Source organism: Chionomys nivalis, chromosome 10, assembly GCF_950005125.1.
Source record: "Chionomys nivalis chromosome 10, mChiNiv1.1, whole genome shotgun sequence".
NCBI lineage: Eukaryota > Metazoa > Chordata > Mammalia > Rodentia > Cricetidae > Chionomys > Chionomys nivalis.
The window spans coordinates 40,770,953-40,790,360 of record NC_080095.1 but is presented as its reverse complement, the minus strand read 5'-3'; the positions used below and the strand labels follow the sequence as shown (position 1 = coordinate 40,790,360).

Genomic DNA, 19,408 nt, shown 5'->3' with positions numbered 1-19,408 from the left:
GAATGTATGGCCTCAGCAAACATTACCATGCTCCCCCGACCTACTCCTGACAATGATGTCATTATCGTTCTTCTGAGTTTTGTCTTTTGTTGCCATTGTTTTGGTTTTTGCCTCCATAAAAGCTGTGCCCCTGAGCTTTGAGCTCAAGAGTTCTTTGTGGCAATCACCTACTCCCAGTCACTAGCTAAAATAAAGGACTTTTATTTGGCCTGAAATGCATGGTGGTCTGTAACTTTCTCAACTGACAATAATACTGTTGCTAACTTGATAAAACCCCTTCTAGAACCATTTTTATACATATATAAGAATAGGACATGTGTTTTTATTCTGAGGGTTCAATGCCTTCTCAAAAACAAAATCTATGAAAGTCATGTACCATAAGTTTTTGGGTCTTCTTACATATACAAAACAATGCACTAATACTTGTCCCTGGCAACAAGAAGACAGAGTTTATTTTTCAGAATAGCCAAAGTTGAGCCATGCAGATGTCTCAGTGAATAGCACTTGCTGCCAAAGATGATGACCCAGGTTTGACCCCCAGGACTCACACAGTGGAAGGAGTGAACAGACTCCCACAGGTTCTCCTCTGACGTCCACACATGGCACCCATGTACCCACACACCCCTAAACAAATGAAGGTGATCAAACTTTAAAAACCACCCTATCAACTGAAAACAGCCCACCAAAGTTTATGCCTTCCTCAGTTTTGAAACTTCATGGCTTTCAAGTCAGAGGACTTCCTCTGTATGTTTCTGTTATCTCACCCTGCTATCTGACCGCTCAATTCTCTGTCTCATTGAACTGTTTTGATGTGAACTGTGATTGTCTTTCTTGGACATAACTTGTCCTAGCGCCTGGGTGCCTCCACTGAGCACGTTTAGGGAACAGTGTCCCCTGGTGGCCAGAGAGAGATTTTAGAGACTGTGGCCTGCGAATATTTTCCGTCAGAAATCACTGCTTCCCTTCCCCATCTTTGTTCTCTGAGCAGCAGGCTGAGTAGGAGATCTTGAATCTCGCATGCTGTCCCGCCGTTAGGTAAAACATAAACACGGCCATCCAAGCCTTGCTGCTGTTTGTACAACCCATCAAACTTGGAAACCCTAGCCTCAGCTTTCATGAGAAAAACTCAGCTTTAAAAGCAACCCCGAGACAACAAATTATCTTAGTGGATAATTGTGCGATCAGTCGTGGTCCTTGAGCTGTCTATGAAGGCGTGAGCTGCGAAGTAGCCAAGCAAGCTACAGTTCCATCTGAGAGTTTGTTCTCTCTTTCTACTGTGTGGGTTCCGGCGGCCAAACTCAGGTAATCACTTGGTGACAAGCACCTTTACCTGCTGCGATATCTTCCAGCCCTCGCCTTTCTTATTTCATTTTTGAGAATCTCTCACTATATCCAGAGGTCATGTATTCAGCTAGACTGGCGGGCCATCCAACCTCAGGGACCCTCCTCACCCAGCACTGTGCCAGCCAAGCAATTAGGTGACACCAGCATTCAAGCATAGATAGTCACATCCTTTGAGCTCTAAGCTGTGGTCTCTTAGGTGCTCCTTGAACAGTGGCTGAGTGAATAAGTCAATGAGTCATAGTTAGGGTTTATTGTGGTTGCTGTTGTTCTCTGTTTGTTTGTTTCTCCTTATGCAGGGCCTATTTGCTTTGCAAATAAAATGTGTTTTGGATAAACTTGATTTATTGTTGTGGTGAAAATAGGTAATTATTTGGGAGATATATATTGGCTTGGGGAAATAAATGGCACACTTGATATCTAGGAGACAAAGTAATCAAGGAGCTCACTTTATTAGTGTTGTTGTTATTATTATTATTAATTGAGATTTGAGTCAGGGTCTCCTTATGTGCCTGGCCTGAAACTCTCTATGTAGACCAGACTGGTCTCAAACTCACAGAGGTCTGCCTGCATCTGTCTCCCAAATTCTATTAAAGGTATGTGCCATCAAACCTAGAAAGAAGTTTATTCTACAACAAACCAAAAATACCGTGAGGGAAAGGTTAGCTGTTTTCCAATCAAATAATTATAACGGCAACCAAAATCAGAACTGGAAATCAGACTATGGAAATAATCTGACTATGGAAATTTGATAAAATGATAATTCTAATTTGAGCTAATAAACCTGTCACCCATATAAAATGCTAACAATGAAGGGCTATTGCAACTATTTTGTACAATTGTTAATAGTGTTATACGTGGTGATTTTTTTCTCTTTTACACACCTTTGTTTAAAAATTAAAGATTTTTTTTAAAACACATTTGTTCTGTGAGTTCAAGGCCAGCCTGGTCTACAAGAGCTAGCTCCAGGACATGCTCCAAAGCTACAGAGAAACCCTGTCTCAAAAAAACAAGAACAAAAAAACAACAACAAAAAATTGTTCCAGTTCTCCATCATTTAACATTTTAGCCACTCTTTTCAGAGTCCAGATTTTCTGAACTTCGGGAAACTATTTCAGTACTATTTTAAATTTTTCTCTCAAATTCCTTTTACCCACTGAATAATTACAAACCAACACAAGCCACATTTTCTGATGAACAACTTTTAGGGTCTATTTAGTGATTTTGATGGATTAAAAAAAAGACAAGAAAGAAGAAAAAGGAAAAGGGAAAGAAAAGCTCTATTGTATAATTCTTTTGTTTCTTAGGGGGATGTGTTTAACCTCAGAAAATCTGAAACCTGAAGCATTTTTTTATAGTTTTTTTTTTTTTTTTTTTTTTTTTGAGACAGGGCCTCTCTGTGTACTCTTGGCTTTCCTGCAGCTTGCTGTATGAGCAGCAAAGAAACCACTGGCACAGCTCTTCCGTGATTAAGGAGAAGGTTTTGTATTGTAGATAAGAGGAAGAGACTAGCCAGCGGCATCTGGGGGAGTCTGCCTTGGCTACCTCTCAGGACAGAGAGAGAAGCAGAGAGAAAGGACAGGGAGAGGAGCAGACTGGCAGTTGCTAGGGCTACGGAGCAGAGAAGATAGGAAAAATGATGAGAGAGTCCTGCCTGTTATAAGGGGTTCCGTGGAGGCGGAGGAGGGCAGGCTAGCTGGCACGGCCTGGGAACCAGCATGGGCTCTGATCTGTTGGAGGCTTGTCTGAGTTAATAGAGAACTCCAGGCCCTTCCCGGAGGTTGGGAACCTGTAGGACCAGATAAGAAAGTAATGGCTTTTCCTGGCAAACAGAAAGCCATTTTACAAGGTTTCTGAGGAATGCCAAGTGTTTATAGGGTCAGAGTCCAGCCTGAGCTGAGCCCAGACTGCCATCCTGGGAGTTAGCATCTGACACTTGCTATTGTTGACCAGGCTAGCCTCAAGCTCAGAGGTTCCTCTTTCCTCTGCCTCCCCAGTGCTGAGGTTAGAGGCATAGGCTTTCCACACACCTAGCTCACAGTGTTCTTGCTATGAAATGTGTCAAATATGCTGAGTTAATTTAAAGAGACAAGCACACGTCTGACAAATATGATGTTGGCACAGTGGTAAATGTTTAGAGTGGAGGGTTCAGCACAGATGTACAAAGTGAGGACCTGGCGGCTGGCTGTTCCAAGGATCGTTGACGAGAGGTTTGGTTTTTGTTGTTGTTCCGTTGGGTTTTTTTTCTTTTCTTTTCTTTTCTTTTTTTTTTTTTTTTTTTGAGACAGGGTTTCTGTGTGGCCCTGGCTGTCCCAGAACTCACTCTGTAGACCATGCTGGCTTACGAGCTCAGAGATCCGCCTGACTCTGCCTCCTAAGTGCTGGTATCAAAGGCGTGCACCACCACCACCCAGCTGAGGAGAAGGCCTTTATTGTAGGTATGAGGGAGAATACAGACAGAGGCATCTACCAGAGTCCAGAGAAGGGAGAGAAGGTAGTAGGCTAGATATAACCTGTATATTGAACCAGACTATGAGAGCAGAGAGAGAAGAGAGAGAGGAATGTTCTGCTGGCCATCTAGTAGGTTTGAGGACTGGATTCTCATATGAAAAAAATTGGTAAGGGATTTTTGGCAGGCAAAGGGGAAGTCTAGTTAGTAGGATGGGCAATGTGATTGGTCTTTGGAAAAACAGAGGTTGGATATGTTACAAAGATATGTTTTTATTTTATTTAATGGATATTTTATCATTCCTTATTTTAAATGTGATTGCATTATCTTTCTCATGCTGAAATTTGTTATTTTGAAATAAAAAAAACACATCACAGAGCAATCAGAAACACACAAGCAATAACATTGTATTAGTCAGTCTGAGTTGGCATAATAAGCATCCATAAATTAAGTGGCTTCAAGAACAGGAATTTATTTTCTCACACTCTGGAACCTTGAGCTAAAGATCAAGGTACTAGCCAAGAGTTCCTGCATGGCATTTTGTATTTTTCTGGTGATTCTCCTAGTGTCTTTACTCTTTATTTTGTATTTTATTTTATTTTATTTTGATTTTCTGAGACAAGGTTTCTCTGCATAGCCCTGGCTGTCCTAGAACTCACTCTGTAGACTAGGCTGTCCTGGAACTCACAGAGATCCTCCTGCATCTGCCTCCCGAGTGCTGGGATTAAAGGTGTACACTCCTGCATCTGCCTCCCACTGCTGGGCTGTGTCTCTTACTCTTACAAGGACATGAGTCCTGGATTATGATCCCACTTAATCTTAAAGTTCCTGTTTCTAGACACTGTGACATGGACATTAAGACTTCAGCATATGAATTTTGAAGAGACACAATTCTCTGGATAACAACTATTACACCTTTATAATACCCTTTTAAAAATGTGTTTCCACACCTTCATGTGCACTATATAGGTTTTAAAGAGGATCCTATCATTTATTTTGCCTGGCAACCTGAATTTTTACTTAAAATACCAATACCTGTCTGGCCATGAGGAACTGAATCAAGCTGTACTGGGCAATATCCCCTGGCCATAAAGAATGGCTTAGCCCCCATCTGACCATTCCACTCCACCTGCAGAATCAATAGGCCCTGATAGCGACCCTGCTCCCAGTATAACCGAAAAAAAAAAAAAAAAAAAAAAAGCTGTGACTTCCCAGTGGCTACCCATGTATTTATACATGTCCCTCAGCCCCTCTAAGTGAGCTAAGCCTTCATCCCAGGAAAAGGCTGGAGCCTTCGCTGTTCCAATAAAACAGTCTCAGTCTGTTAAGATCAAGTCTGTCTGCTTCTCATTTTTCTTACACTTTTCATATGAATAGATGTATTTTCACACCATTTAAATAAAACCATTATCCCATCATTTGTATGTTTAGTACTACTTACCTCATCAATTCTCTTTTGTGAACATTTGGGTTTTCCTTTTCCTACTTAAGGCTTGGAACATGTGTGTGTGTGCTGGGGTGTGTACACATGCCTTTTTTTTTTTGAGACAGGTTTCTCTGTAGCTTTGGAGCCTGTCCTGGAACTCACTCTTGCAGACCAGGCTGGCCTCAAACTCATAGACATCTGCCTGCCTCTGCCTCTCGAGTGCTGGGATTAAAGGCGTGCGCCACTGCCGCCCGGCTGGTACAGTTTTTAAGCTTTTAAATACACATCACCAACAGCCTTCCCAGAAGGTGGCATAAATTGTTCGCAGCTCTGTATTTGTGCAACTCAATTCTCCATGCCCCTAGCAACTCTATTAAAATATGTCTGTTTAATTTTTTTGACTTCTTAGTGAAGAAAAAAGATACCCCGGTTGCACAAAACCAACATTTTGGAATACTTTTAAGTGTGCAGATGAGATCTCAGGCGCCTGAGTTTTCCTCGGAGGATCTAAAGTAAGGAAAAGAGAAGTTCAAAATGTTGCTCTAGGTATACTGAGTTAGAGGGCAAAGCGAATTGCCGAAGACAGCTGAACCTTTCCCGTCGGTTTTCCAGGGAAAGACTTCAAAAAAAAATTCTTTTATATCAGAAATGCCAATGTTATCAGGAGGTTTGAAAGTTCAAGCTTAGGCATATTGGCACTGGGAATGCATGTCGACTACTACCCTAGTAGTGGAGTTCTGGTCTACACCAGCATCAGCGCAGCAGAACGGGATTGGAGGACCCGAGGGGTCCGCCAGCCGTCCCACAATGCCCCGCTCGCGCCACCCTAGGGGTGGAGAGAAAGGACCTCTGCCAGTGCGGCCGACTGAGCGCTCCTGAGGTGCGCCTGCGCACTGACCCCAGCGGGCCCTAGCAACCAGAGCAGTGACGGTAGCAACCGCCGGAATGGTGAGTACCCTCCAGGCCTCGCAGCCAAACCCGGGCGGAGATTGGGAGTGGGAAGAGGGGCAACTGTGGGGTGTGGAGGGTGGCGGGGCGCTGGCACCACGGATGGGAGTTAAAAGGGAATGCTGGCTCCGTGGAGCCGCAGGCCCGAGGCCGGAGCGCCGGGGCAGGCGGTGGTCTGCGGAGAGGGAGGCCGGAGGCTGACAGGAAGTTGGGTTAAGCTGGAGGGACTCTGACAGAAGAAAAGGAAAGACAGCTGGAAATTCTCGGGAACGCAGACTGGAGTGGGAAAGGTGATAGGGTGCGGGCTGTGGTAAAGAGATCTCTTCGTGTAGCCGTGATTTTAACTCTGCTCACCCCCTGGCGGGATGGAGGGGCGGGGGCTGATTCCTGAGGGCTTCTGCTGCAGCAGCGTTAGTAAACTGGTGTGCCCGGTTGCCCTGTTGGCTTTGGGTGTGAATCCTGTTACTAGGTGACGCTGTTAAAACTCTCTCTGATGGATATATTAGGCCAATGTTCCTCCAATTCCAATATGAATAATCACGAGTTAGATGGACTGCAGATTATTGGTTTTTAATATGACTGGGGTTTTCAGGAATGTTTCGGCCATGCACCTCAAGTAATTCAGACTTTGGGGAGCACTCACCACGTCTTGAGAAACGCTGCTGATTTAGGTTTGCCGTCTACCAGTGGTCTGGGCAAAGTTCTCATGAAGCCACGATTTTAACTAAAGATGCTTGTCAACGTAGAAAACACGCGCTCTTTTGCTTACATGTTTGGTATTTCAAACTATTAGTTTGAAAACGACTTCAGATCCAGCCCAGCCAAAACTATTTAGCAAAGTACGAGGTTGCCTTCCGACTGGAGCTATTGATAAAGGGTGAGTACTGGGGTCTGAAGATGTAGCTACGTTGTTAAGAGTGTTTGCCTAGCATGTGTGAAGCTACAGCATCAGTCCCCAGCACCTCATGTATCAGGCATATTGGCACGTATCTGTTATCACTGCACTCAGAAGGTGGAGGCAGGAGGTCATCCTCGGTCTGAGATAAATACATTGTTTGGGGGGCGGGGGTGGAGTAGGACTAGCCCTCGCTGGTGGAACTAGACCCTACGGGTTGGATCACTAGCACTGCACGAGAAAAGAAAATAGCAAAACAGTATAGTTATCAGTGTGTGGTGTGTGTGTTTCCAGGACTATATCAATTCACAGAAATTAAGCGCAGGATGTTAAAATCATGAAGTCGTGTACTCCCTCATACTGACTGCACACTGGTAGGCCTGGTCCCTTCAGAAATGCAGGCCCACATAGTACTTGAACTTTTTAAGTATGTGCCACCATATCCTGGGACCCACATGGTGGAGGACAAGAACCAATTCTCAGAAATTGTCCCCTGGCTTCCATGCACTGTTACTCACGTGTGCTTGTACACACATACGTGTGCGCACACACGCGCGCTCGCGCACACACACATACATACAATTAAAAACAAACTTAGGTTTCTGGTCTTTCTGGAAAATTAGAAGTGCCATGTTTCACTATGGACATAATTTTTGTTCACATTTAATATTATTGAAATATATTTTTAGATAATTGATGCCATTTTTTGTTTTCTGTTTTTGAAGACAGGGTCTTTCTGGGTAGCTTAGGTTTGCCTTGAATTTGTCATGTATTCTTGGCTAGTCTCAAACTTTTGATCCACTGCCTCCTGAGTGCTAGGATCATGGGCATATGTCACCATGCTTGGCAACTCTTCTTTCTTAATGGTTTATGAAATCAGGGTATTATTTAATTAGTGGAGTTTTTAGATTTGGGGAAATGTAGTATTAGGATACCTCTTTTTCTGCAAGTTCCACCAGCCAGAAATTGTCTGGAGCTGAGTAGGAATTATATTCTTTACCTGAACTCCACTCACCTGGCCAGCTCCACCCCTCATAATGTCCACTTGATTCCTCAGGAATCTTTGGCTCCTGTCTGTAAGAGGAACCAGTATCCTATAGATCCTATAGCAACTTATATTGTAGTAAGTAGCTAGATTGCCTCCCATTCTGTTCTAGCAGTGTTGGGAAAGTGTTCTTATATGTGTCCCTTTTGTATGGGTCCAGGCAAGGACTTCACCAGGAAACAAAAGCAAGAGTGTCAGGCAAAGAGTCTGTGTGTACTTCATTTTCCAGGTGCAGAATGAGTAGAGCAGTTTTCACTTCCCCGTCATTGCATACCAGTTCCTCTTTCTATATAATCTGGGCAACTTTTGCTAATCTAAAAATGCATGTGTATAATATATTATATATATATATATGCTATATATTCATTTTTAGATTGGTATAATGTGTATATATGATATTCTTTTGTTTTACTTTGAATTTTTCTGATTTTCAATGAATACAATTTTTCATAGTTATATTAGTTACCTGGGTTTGGCTATTTATGCCTTGTTAATTCAGAGTTTAGTTTTGCTAATTAAAAATTTTTGTTTATGAATTTTGGTAGTTTCTTGTATATAGTAGATGCTGTCATAGTCTTTTTATTGGTTTCAAGTGGAAGCACCTTCTCCCGATTCATTCTTTTGGGTTTCCACACAGACTGCCATCTGCACTTGGTGACGGTTTAGTTTCCTCTTCAGATCATTCCGATTTGTACTTCTTTTATTACAGCATTGACAAAGCAGTGATAATGGGCATCCTTGACATGTTTGGGAGCCTAGAGAAAAGTATTTTAATGTTACTGTCCAAGTTAGTCTACGTGGACCATCTCATTTAAAATAAATGTCCTCTACACATAGATGTATATAACCTGAAACCATTTACTAACCTCAGTGTCCCAGTTTTTTTAATAACTTTTACCTTCTATTACATTATTTACTTTGATTATATTTACTTATCTTTTTATATTTATTTATTTTACATGCATATAGTATACCTATGGTTATATATATCAAATTTATGCATATTTTATATATCAGATTTGTGCATATTTTATATACATATCTACTTGCTTTAATAGATGTAAGTTGTAGAAAGACAGAAATCTGTTTTGCCCAATAATTTGTCAAAAACAAATAGAAAGCCAGGCATGATGGTGCATACCTGTCATCTCAGTGTTCAAAAAAAAGAAAGAAAAATACAACATAGAAGAATGCTTGTTACATAGTAGGCACACAATGAACAGTTGTTAAACTAAATGAATTCCCCCGAGTATGGTATTGTTTCAGCTTCTTTTTGTTGTTGTTGTTTTTGTTTTGGCTTTTATCAAGTGGGGATTTTCCTTTAACTCTTAACTGAGAGCTTTTAGTATCCGGTGTAGACATTTATGTTTTCCTGCACTTACTCAGATAAATGTGACCCTCCACACGCTTTAATCCATTAGTTAATGATTGACAAAACAGATTGATCTGTTTTGCTCCTTGCATTGTTGGGATAAACTTTAGGGGAGAGCAGCTCCTGAGACAGTTTCTCTGTGTAGAAACATAGCTGTCCTAGAACTCACTCTGTAGACTAGGCTGGCCTAGAACTCACAGAGATCCACCTGCCTCTGCCTCACGAGTGCTGGGATTAAAGGTGTGTGCCACCACCGCCCAGCAGGATAAACTGTTCTTGATCATGGTCATTATACATCACTAGCTGATGTTGTCTCCAGAATCAAATCTGTATTGAAAAATAAAGAGGGCTTGGTGATGTGGTTATGACACCGGTTTAAAATAGCATTATAAATGTGCAGCTTTCCCACATTTTTCTGGTTTTTGAAACAACTTGTAAACTTGTAAGACTACCTGTTCTCAAGAGGATATTAGGACTGTAAACTGTGCGGTCTTGGAGCTTTGGGAGGAGAACAGGCTAAAACCTCTGATTAGCATTTGAATGCTTTAAATATTGTAGTCTGTTCAGAGGGTTTGATAGTTGGGGCCTTGCTTTTCTAGGAATACATATCTTGTTTAGGTCTTAAAACTATTGCCATATTTTGCTCCTAAATATTTTAATTTTAGAATCTCTGTAGTATGTAGTTATTAATACTTCTTTTTTTTTATTTGTATTTCTTTCATTTTTGCCCAGTCAAGCTTACAAAAGATTTAAGAACCACCTTTTAGGGGCTGGAGAGATGGCTCAGAGGGTAAGAGCACTGACTGCTCTTCCAGAGGACCTGAGATCAATTCCCAGCAACCACATGGTGGCTCATAACCATCTGTAATGAGATCTGGTGCCCTCTTCTGGCGTGTAGGCATACATGGAAGCAGAACACTATATACATAATTAATATATATTTAAAAAAAAAAAAGAACCACCTTTTAGTGTTATTAACCTTTTCTGGGTTTGACTTCTGTTTTGTTTTTTCTGTCTTCTTTTGAGTTTTCACTGATATCTTTAAAGTATGTAGAATGCTTAACTTATTTCTCTCTTATTCTGTATTTTCTGGCTGTACACATGAAGATAGCAGTTTCTTCCTATCAGATTTTGCCCTTCCCTGTCCCTCCACTGGGCTCACCATGGAGGTGCGCCACAGCATTTTCTTTTTTCCAAGAGTTATTAGTACAGTATTCTACTTTCTAGATACAGTTGTAACTGGTTTTTTTTCTCTTTGCTCTTGTTTATGGTTTGTTTCTCGTTTTAAAAAATGAGCCCCAGTAGTAATTCATAAGGACATCTTCCTTTGTGTTCATTCAAAGCTGTAAGTATATGAAATTGAATCAAAGATGCTATTTTCTTGTAAGATGGAACCTTTTATGTTCTACTATGAAAGAAAAACAAATTGGAATTAAATTATACAAGATTCTCTACTATCACTTAGAATTTTTATTTTGTACTGTATTCATTTTTTATTTATATCTTAATAAATAAAACTTGCCTAAGGACATCCTACATCATTGCACTTAATTTTTATTATGTTTAGTGTATGTGTGAGTGTGTGTGTGTGTGTATGTGTAAGTGGTCAGGGGTACAGATCCCCTGGAGCTGGAGTTACAAATGGTTGTGAGCTACTTTGCGTGGATGCTGGGAACCGAATTCAGGTCCTCTGATCACTGAGTGGTCTCTCCAGCCCTCTTGTACTTATTAACAGAGCTCTTTACTGACAACTATTTTACATATATTTACACATAATAGTTTTTTGTCAGGTTATCCTTTGCAGACATGAAAAAGGAATATATATTAAATAAAATTAATACTTTACTAAAATGTTATCACAGTTATCATGCCACAGCAACTGTAAATTGTTCCTAATTAGAATATACATTCATTTTTCAATGTTAAGATATAAAAAAAGGCTGGATGGTGGTGGCAGCTCTCACCTTTAACCCCAGCACTTGGGAGGCAGAGGCAGGCGGATCTCTGTGAGTTTGAGGCCATCTTGGTCTACAGAGTGAGTTCTAGAATAGCCAAGGCCACACAGAGAAACCATGTCTCAAAAAACAAAGATGTTAAAAAAAGGTATAGATTCAGTGAAATAAGATTTATTTTATATTAAGTACTGAAAGCAGTATATTTTTTATAAACTAAGTTGGAGTGAAGTGTTTGGCTATCATACAGTAATTTCTGTATTTTCTCTGAGAGGTATTTAAAGAAATCACTTGGCTCTTGGGAGGTTAGTCATGCTTGTATCTTAGAGTTTCAGAGAAAGAATTGAATGCTTTATGGTAGAAGCCGAGGCTGGGAATTACTGCAGTAAAAGTGAATCAATAAATCACAGCCTGCCCCCCCCCCGTTTTTTTTCTTCTTTTTAAGGCAAAAGCAACAACAATTAAAGAAGCCCTGTCCAGATGGGTGAGTACACGGGTTTTTCCTCCTTTTAGAAACTACAGGGAAAAATCTGAGCTGTTGTTTACGTCTGACTATTCATCACAAGAGATTCTTTTAATTTGGGGATTGTTTAGCTATCTTGTCTGTGGTGATAGATGCCTGAGCCTACACAAGTGATGAAATTGTATAGGAGTTAACATATAAAACATGCGAGCACACACGCACGCACGCACGCACGTATATTTCAATTATACCAGGCAGCAGACTGGAGAAGTCTGGGTAAAGCGACAGGTTTTGTAAACAGCAGTACCTCGGTTGTGATATGTTACAGTTCTGCTGAACCTTACCACTGGGGAAAATTGGACAAATGATCTCTGGGGATTGTGGTGCTGGGGGTGGACGGAGCCCAGGGCTTTACACATGCTAGGCGAGTGCACTACATGACACACACACCTAACTCATGAATTGCTGTTCTCACCCCTGAACCAGGCGTCTCTCCTGCTCTATAGCTAGACTGAATAAAAGGCTTTCAGTAGCCTGGGCATCTGAGAAAATAGACAAAAGTGAGTAGAGTAATGAGGTACTTGAATTTTTATGTTAGTGCCTGTAAGTTTCTCTATTCCTTCTAACTGCCTTTTAAAGAGTCCTTCTTGGGGCTGGGGAGCTGCTCAGTTGTAAAGTGTTCACTGCACAAGCACAAGGACCTGAGTTCAGATCCCTGGGGCTCACAAACACCAGGTGCAGTAGCACCTGTAAATCCCAGTGCTGAGGAGGTGGAGACAGGAGATTCCTGGGGATTGCCTCCAGTCTAGCTGCATCTGTGAGCTCCAGGTTCAGTGGGAGACCTGTCTTAAAAATGAAGTAGATGCTGGGGATGAAACTAAACTGGTAACATAGGATACCGCTTGTCTACAAAACCTTAGATTTGATCCGCAGCACCATATTAAACGGCGCACCATATGGTGCATGTCTCGGCACTCAGGTGAGGGCAGGATGACCAAAAGTTCAAGAAGATTCTGCCTCAAAAAAAAAAAAAAACTAAGTAGATATATAATAAGAGAGTAATTGAGGACACCCAGCATCAGTCTCTGACTTTCACAGGCACAATCATACACGCATACCAACACACACGAACACACACATATACCACACACACACGCTTCTGCTGGGTTAAATATTTCACAAAATTTGTTAAAGAGTATAGACTAGACTCAGATTTAATCTTCCTTAAATTGCATTTTAGGAAAATACCTTTTATTCATAATAGCTAGTATTTGGTTTTATTTTGTTTTTACTTCACTTGGTTTTGGTTCATAGATTTTATTTCTAGTTACATTATGGCCAACAGTCATTAAGATCTTTGAAGACATTAAACATATTCTTTTTTTTTTTTTTAAAGATTTTATTTATTATGTATAGTGTTCTGTCTGCATGTACACCTGCAGGTCAGAAGAGGGCACCAGATCTCATAGATGGTTGTGAGCCACCATGTGGTTGCTAGGTCTTGAACTCAGGACCTCTGGAAGAGCAGACACTGCTCTTAACCTCTGAGCCATCTCTCCAGCCCCCTAAACATATTCTTTCATTAATTTAGCCCATCATTCTCTTTTTAACACATAAAAGTCTTAATTGGCATATGATTGTACAGATGTATGGAGTACAGTGTGACATTTTGATACATATTTAAAGCAGATAATTTTATATCAAGGTAATTATCATATCTCTGATCTCAAAATTTTTTGTTGTTGTTTTTGTTTTTGTTTTGTTTTTTTGAGACAGGGTTTCTCTGTGGTTTTAGAGCCTGTCCTGGAACTAGCTCTTGTAGACCAGGCTGGTCTCGAATTCCCAGAGATCCGCCTGCCTCTGCCTCCCGAGTGCTGGGATTAAAGGCGTGTGCCACTACCGCCCGGCTGATCTCAAAATTTTTATTACCTCTTTGTGGTAAGAACATTCATAGAATCTCCTTTTATAGTTCTTTTGAAATATATACCTAATCTATGGCCGTACCACCCTGATTGGACACAATCTCATTTGAAATATACAGATTTATCATAACCACTCTCCTATGCCAGAGAACACTCCAGCTTGTTCCTCCTATGTGACTCATTTTGTCTTTCCTTCATCCCGTTCTTCCCAGTCTCCGATAGCCATTATTCTACTCTTGACTTCAAAAAGATAAGGTCAAGTCTTACAGCCTCCGTGCATGAGTTAGAGCATGAAATATTTGTCCTTCTGGGCCTTATGCACTAATGAATCCTCTAGGGCCATCATGTTGGCACAAATAACCCAACACTTACTGAAGACCTACTAAGTGTCAGTTTCCAATGACCTAACCTCTAAATGTAATGAAAATAAGCACAGAAAAGCTGGGGAGATTGCTTTATTGGTAAAGTGTTTGCTGCCCACGCACAGGGACCTGAGTTCTAATCCCCATAAGCCATGCAGATTGCTGGGCCCAGCTCTTGGGGTTGAAGGGTGAAGACATGAAGATGCCAGCATATCCTCCCACCTCTGCCTCCTGCATGTTGGGATTAAAAAAGCGTGTACCACCACTTCTCAGCTATTATTTAAGAGACTCTTAAAGAATTTAAAATATTACAAATGGGAGTTCTTTCCTGCTTATTGTCATTTGTGAGGACTTTAGAGTTGTCTGGTCTGGGTGTGTGGGAACATGGTTACTAAGGCCAACAAGTACAAATGCCAGTGAGTGAGCTGTGAATAATAACCGGAGTTATAAAGCATAATAATTATTCTAAGACAAACACTGAAAGGCCTCATGAAATTCTGACCTCTTTTGTTCCACGTTATAACCAAGGATGATTTTGTGCCACATTAATTTTTTCCATAGGAAGAAAAGACCGGTCAGAGGCCGTCTGAGGCCAGAGAGATAAAACTGTATGCCCAGATCCCCCCGATAGAGAAGATGGATGCATCTCTGTCCACACTTGCCAACTGCGAGTAAGGCCCTCTCATCCTCCTAGTATTGCTAAGTTTTCCTTCCATTTCGTACACAAACTTGTTTGCTTTCTGTGGTCTTTATTGTTGTTTATTGTAGTTTCCCCTGACAAAGCAAAATGTGAAAAATTATTGGTTTATGGGATTATTGATTGAGTGATACCAAACAGTACATTTTTATACAGTTTTTATACAGTGTTTGTAGATAGAAGTTACCTAGTCTTTTGAAAAAGCTAAATAACACAATAACTTATTGATTTGTTGTACAGTCTGCTTCCTAAGCAGGGGGATGATATTCAAAATTAACCTGGGAAACTTATCAAGACTTTCAAAATAAAAAATAAAAACAAAAAGGTCTGGGGAAGAAGACTGGAGAGATGGGTCAGTGGTTAAATTAACATCAGCCTACATTGCCAAACATTGATAACTGGAGTTCAGACCTCCAGAACCCACATCAGTGCTGACGAATTCCAACCTCAAGGAATCCCCAGAGCAAGCTTTCAAATCAGTGGGCTCTGAGTTTGATTGAGAGACCCTGACTCAATGGATAAGGTGGAAGAATGATGGAGAATGATTCAGAAGCATGATTCCTCAACATTAGGCCTCTACCTGTGTGTACACACGTGCACACCAAATGCATACACAAATGGTAAAAAGAGTGACTGGGGGTCATCAAACTCACTAGAAGAGTACTTGCCTAGCTCTTGTACGTGCGAGGCCTTGAGTCCCGCCCCATACAGCAGTAAAATAATGAAGCAAAATTTGACAGTCTACTGCATTGTCTTGTAAAGTTACCTACCAAAATCAAAGTCGTGTCTCTTACTAGATACCTAAGACATGCCTTTTAAGGAAAAAAAAGAACTTTAAAATACAGTTCAAAGTACCTAGAAAATACAATAAATATGAAAAAAGGAATTAACGTCAACCTAAATTGCAGTACATTGTGGGACTAGTATTAGCACTTTGAGAGTAATCCTGGTTAGGCTGGGCATGGTGGCATGTGCCTGTGGCCTCACCCTCCGGAAGGCTGGGGCAGGAGGATCATTGCACAGGGTCAGATAATGAGATACTATTTCATAAAAACAAAAAGCTCAAATTGTTATCAAATTATACTCACTTTGTAATCTTATTTCCCAGGATTTTAAATATCAGGTTGATACTAATTCCTATTTTCTAAACGTTTTGTACGGTTTTTAGCAGGGTTCTGTGGGTAACTTGGAAATTGTGCTCTGATGTATCATATCCATGATTTCACACTTCCTTGTCTCTTGTCGGCACTGGAGAATACTCTAGAGTTCTTGGGGTTCCTTCACCCTCGCTTACCTAATTGTGATCCTTTACTTGCCCTTTCTGTAGGAGATTAACCCAATCCCAGTTTCACAGAAGCAGAAGGTCTGCTAAGGAAACCTTAGTGTCTTAACTGGACCATTCTTGGACACGTATCTGCAAACCTATTAGACTAGTATCTTTGGATCAAAAGGAAAAGCAAACATGTTTAGTTACCGAGTGCAACTTGTTCCATGTGATTGATGAAAACACAGAACAAAAATTGTTTTGCTTCAACTATGACTTCAAAGTAATCGAATATGGTTTTATCATAAAACTATCTGAGTCAACATATTTGAGGCCTATGAGCTACATAAAGCACTTCAGAAACCACTTAGAAAGAACCAGGCTGTTCATATTTTTTGCAGGCATCTTGGGACAGATTGCCTAAAGAGAAATTAAAGAATTCTTTCCCAGCCATAGCCTTCGACTTAAAGGCATCCCTTTTCTGTTGGTAGTGCTCAGGAGTGGGCGGGTGAATAGGAGGCACGCAGAGTTGGCCCTTTGCTTACCAAGTGTTTATATAGTAATTGCCTTTGCTTTTTCAAGCAGATTAAAAATGAATAATTCCTCTTCAACTCAAATCATGAGGGTAAGATACATGTTCTAGGGTTTTAATTTTGGCCCTGCCATTTTGTAACTATGTAATAGTGGGAAAATCGCTTAACAACTTTGCACTTCAATTTCATTCATAAAATGCAATAAAAGTAATATCTCGGAAGACTATGAAATATTCAATCAAAGAATACATGTACTAAAAATTTGATAGATAACACCAAACTTCCCTTTAAAAGTTTGTTGTTAATTCTCTATAATGAGTGTGTATTAACTTTTATAATCATTTGGGGGTAAGATTCCAAAATGAAAGAATAAATTCTATGAGTGAAGGGGAAAATGTATTAAGTATAAAAAGAAACATGAATTAAAAATCTTCCATGGACTATTACTATTAAGAAATAATTTCTGACATTGCACTGAGGTTTTTCAAAGTAATTAAAGTTTTTGTTTGTTTTCTTAAAGGAAGCTTTCCCTGTCTACAAACTGCATTGAAAAAATTGCCAACCTGAACGGCTTAAGTAAGTGATCCCCAGGAACAGATGGTGTTTGGGTTTCTAGTTACTGGAGCAAACATTTCAGAGACATGTGTCATTCCAGATGCTGGCACCTGTTTTAACCGTAGTATGTGTCAGATGACGGAGACTATATAACCATGTCTTGAGTTTGGTTATCCAAAAAGAATGAGAGATGGCATGAGACCTGAATATTTTTAAGTCCCTTTAAAACTTTTACAGAGTTGAAGTTGAGGTGACTGGGACAGCCAGATTTTCTGTTGTCTTTTGTTGTGGTAGTGTTCAGATTTGGCTTGTCTATGTTTTGAACTTGCTGTATTTAGATTTTAAGTCCCCACTGTCCCATGCCCTCTATGCTCTGCCCTCCTTGCATGTGCTTCTTACTTTCTCAGTTTCCAACAACAGAAGTGTATTCTCTACAGTTTTAGAAGCTGCAAATATGAGCGAAAAATCAAGCCTCCCTCTGAGTCTTTCCGGAAGGCTCTTTCTCCTGCTCCTTCTGTTTTGTGGTGGCTCCCACATCCAGTGGCTTCTGACTGCATGATGCCAACTTCTGCTTTTGAGGTCAAAGTACCTCCTGTTCTTTCTGTGCTAAGTCCCTGCCTCTCTCCCTTCAGGACATGTAGACATTTGACACACCAGATAGGAAGGATGATCCCCTATCTGAAGATCTTTCCTTTCTCTCTTCCTTTCTTTTTTTTTCTTTTTTTTTGGGGGGGGGTAGCTTTAGAGCCTGTCCTGGAACTCACTCTGTAGCCCAGGCTGGCCTCGAACTCACAGAGATCCTCTGCCTCTGCCTCTGCCTCCCCAGTGCTGGGATTAAAGGCGTGTGCCACCACCACCCAGCATCCTTTCTTTTTCTTTTCGTTTTTCTTATTTGTTGTTGTTTTCCAAGACAGAGTCTTCCTATGTATCCCTTTCTTAGATAGAACTCAAGACGTAGATCAAACTGGCCTTGAACTCACACAGATCTGCCTATCTCTACCTCTGGGTGCTGGCTCTATCACAAGATCTTTGGACACATCTACAAAGGACTTTTATTCCATACAAAGGCACAGTCACAGGCTCCAGGGATTGGCATGTAGGTATCTTTGGGGGAGCTATTATTTAGTCTGTGGCACTGCCTGCCTCACCAAGCCCTGCTCCAAGTCCACCATTGAGCCCTGTTTCCTGTCTTCTGTGAAGGTCCTCTCAGATGACTGCTGCTTCCCTTTATGTAGAGCCTCATTAGCTCCCCCTTAAGTCTTACAGGGAAAAATACAATTGAACTTATTTTTATTTCCTATAAATATACAAATCAAATGTACACACATAAACTGGGATAGTTTGGAAAACAGCATATGCCCTTGTAATATAAGTTCTAGTGTGAATTTTAAAACGTGGAGTCTTTCTTTAATGTCAGTCCTAACACACTGAATTTGTGTACCTGTGTGTGTTTTGGTCAGAGGCCAACATTGGATATCATTCTTCAAAAGCCATCTTCCTTTTACTGGCCTGGGGCTGGCCAAGTAGGCTAGGCTAGCCAGCCAGCCCCAGGGGTCTGCCAGTCTTTGCCTCACTGGACCTGGGGTTACAAGTGCACAACACACCAGCTTTGCTTCATGGGTTTTTGGAGTCAGGTTCAGGTCTTCATGCTAGCACTTAAATACCCACCCAGCCCACAACAAACTACACTGATTTCATGAGCTAGGAAAGCCCTTTGATTCTTGTAACAGCATCTAAAGTGATCTTTTCTGTCTATCTGTTCTTAAGTTAACTCTCCTCACTGACACCAGAGTTCTCATGCTGATAATACCATTCTCCCAGATCAGAAACCTTTTAATCATTCATCTTTGCCTAATAGAAATTTAATACCTAATGTTGCAGGCAGAGTCATCTAAAATCCTGTACTGCCCTAGTCATTCTCAGACATAAACATACCGTGCTTTTGTTGGTTGGTTGGTTTTCTTTGTTTGATTTTTTTGCTTGTTTGTTTGTTCTTATTGTTTGAGACAGGGTCTAACTATGTAGCCCTGGCTAGCCTAGAATTCACTGTGTAGACCCATCTGGTCTCAAACTCATAGAGATCCACCTGCCTCTGCTTCCAGGGTGCTGGGATTAAAAGTGTGCACCACCATGCCTGGCTGTACCATTCTTTTTTGTACATTTGCTTAGACAGTGCTTCTCATT

General features: G+C 40.9%; 1 protein-coding gene across 3 annotated transcripts in view; it reads left to right on the top strand.

The window, feature by feature from the left end:
- Window positions 1-6,056: 6,056 nt before the first annotated feature.
- The window catches only part of Dnal1 (dynein axonemal light chain 1), a 28,913-nt gene continuing 15,561 nt past the window's right edge, over window positions 6,057-19,408 (top strand). Inside the window, exons 1-4 of one of the 3 annotated variants that reach the window (XM_057782606.1) lie at window positions 6,057-6,164; window positions 11,874-11,912; window positions 14,737-14,846; window positions 17,190-17,245. In XM_057782606.1, coding sequence (XP_057638589.1) covers window positions 6,162-6,164; window positions 11,874-11,912; window positions 14,737-14,846; window positions 17,190-17,245 — 208 coding nt within the window. In that variant the 5' untranslated portion in view covers window positions 6,057-6,161. Of the gene's footprint in view, window positions 6,165-6,972; window positions 7,042-11,873; window positions 11,913-12,382; window positions 12,452-14,736; window positions 14,847-17,189; window positions 17,246-19,408 lie in introns of those variants that run through there. The other 2 variants (XM_057782607.1, XM_057782608.1) reach the window with 2 other exon arrangements.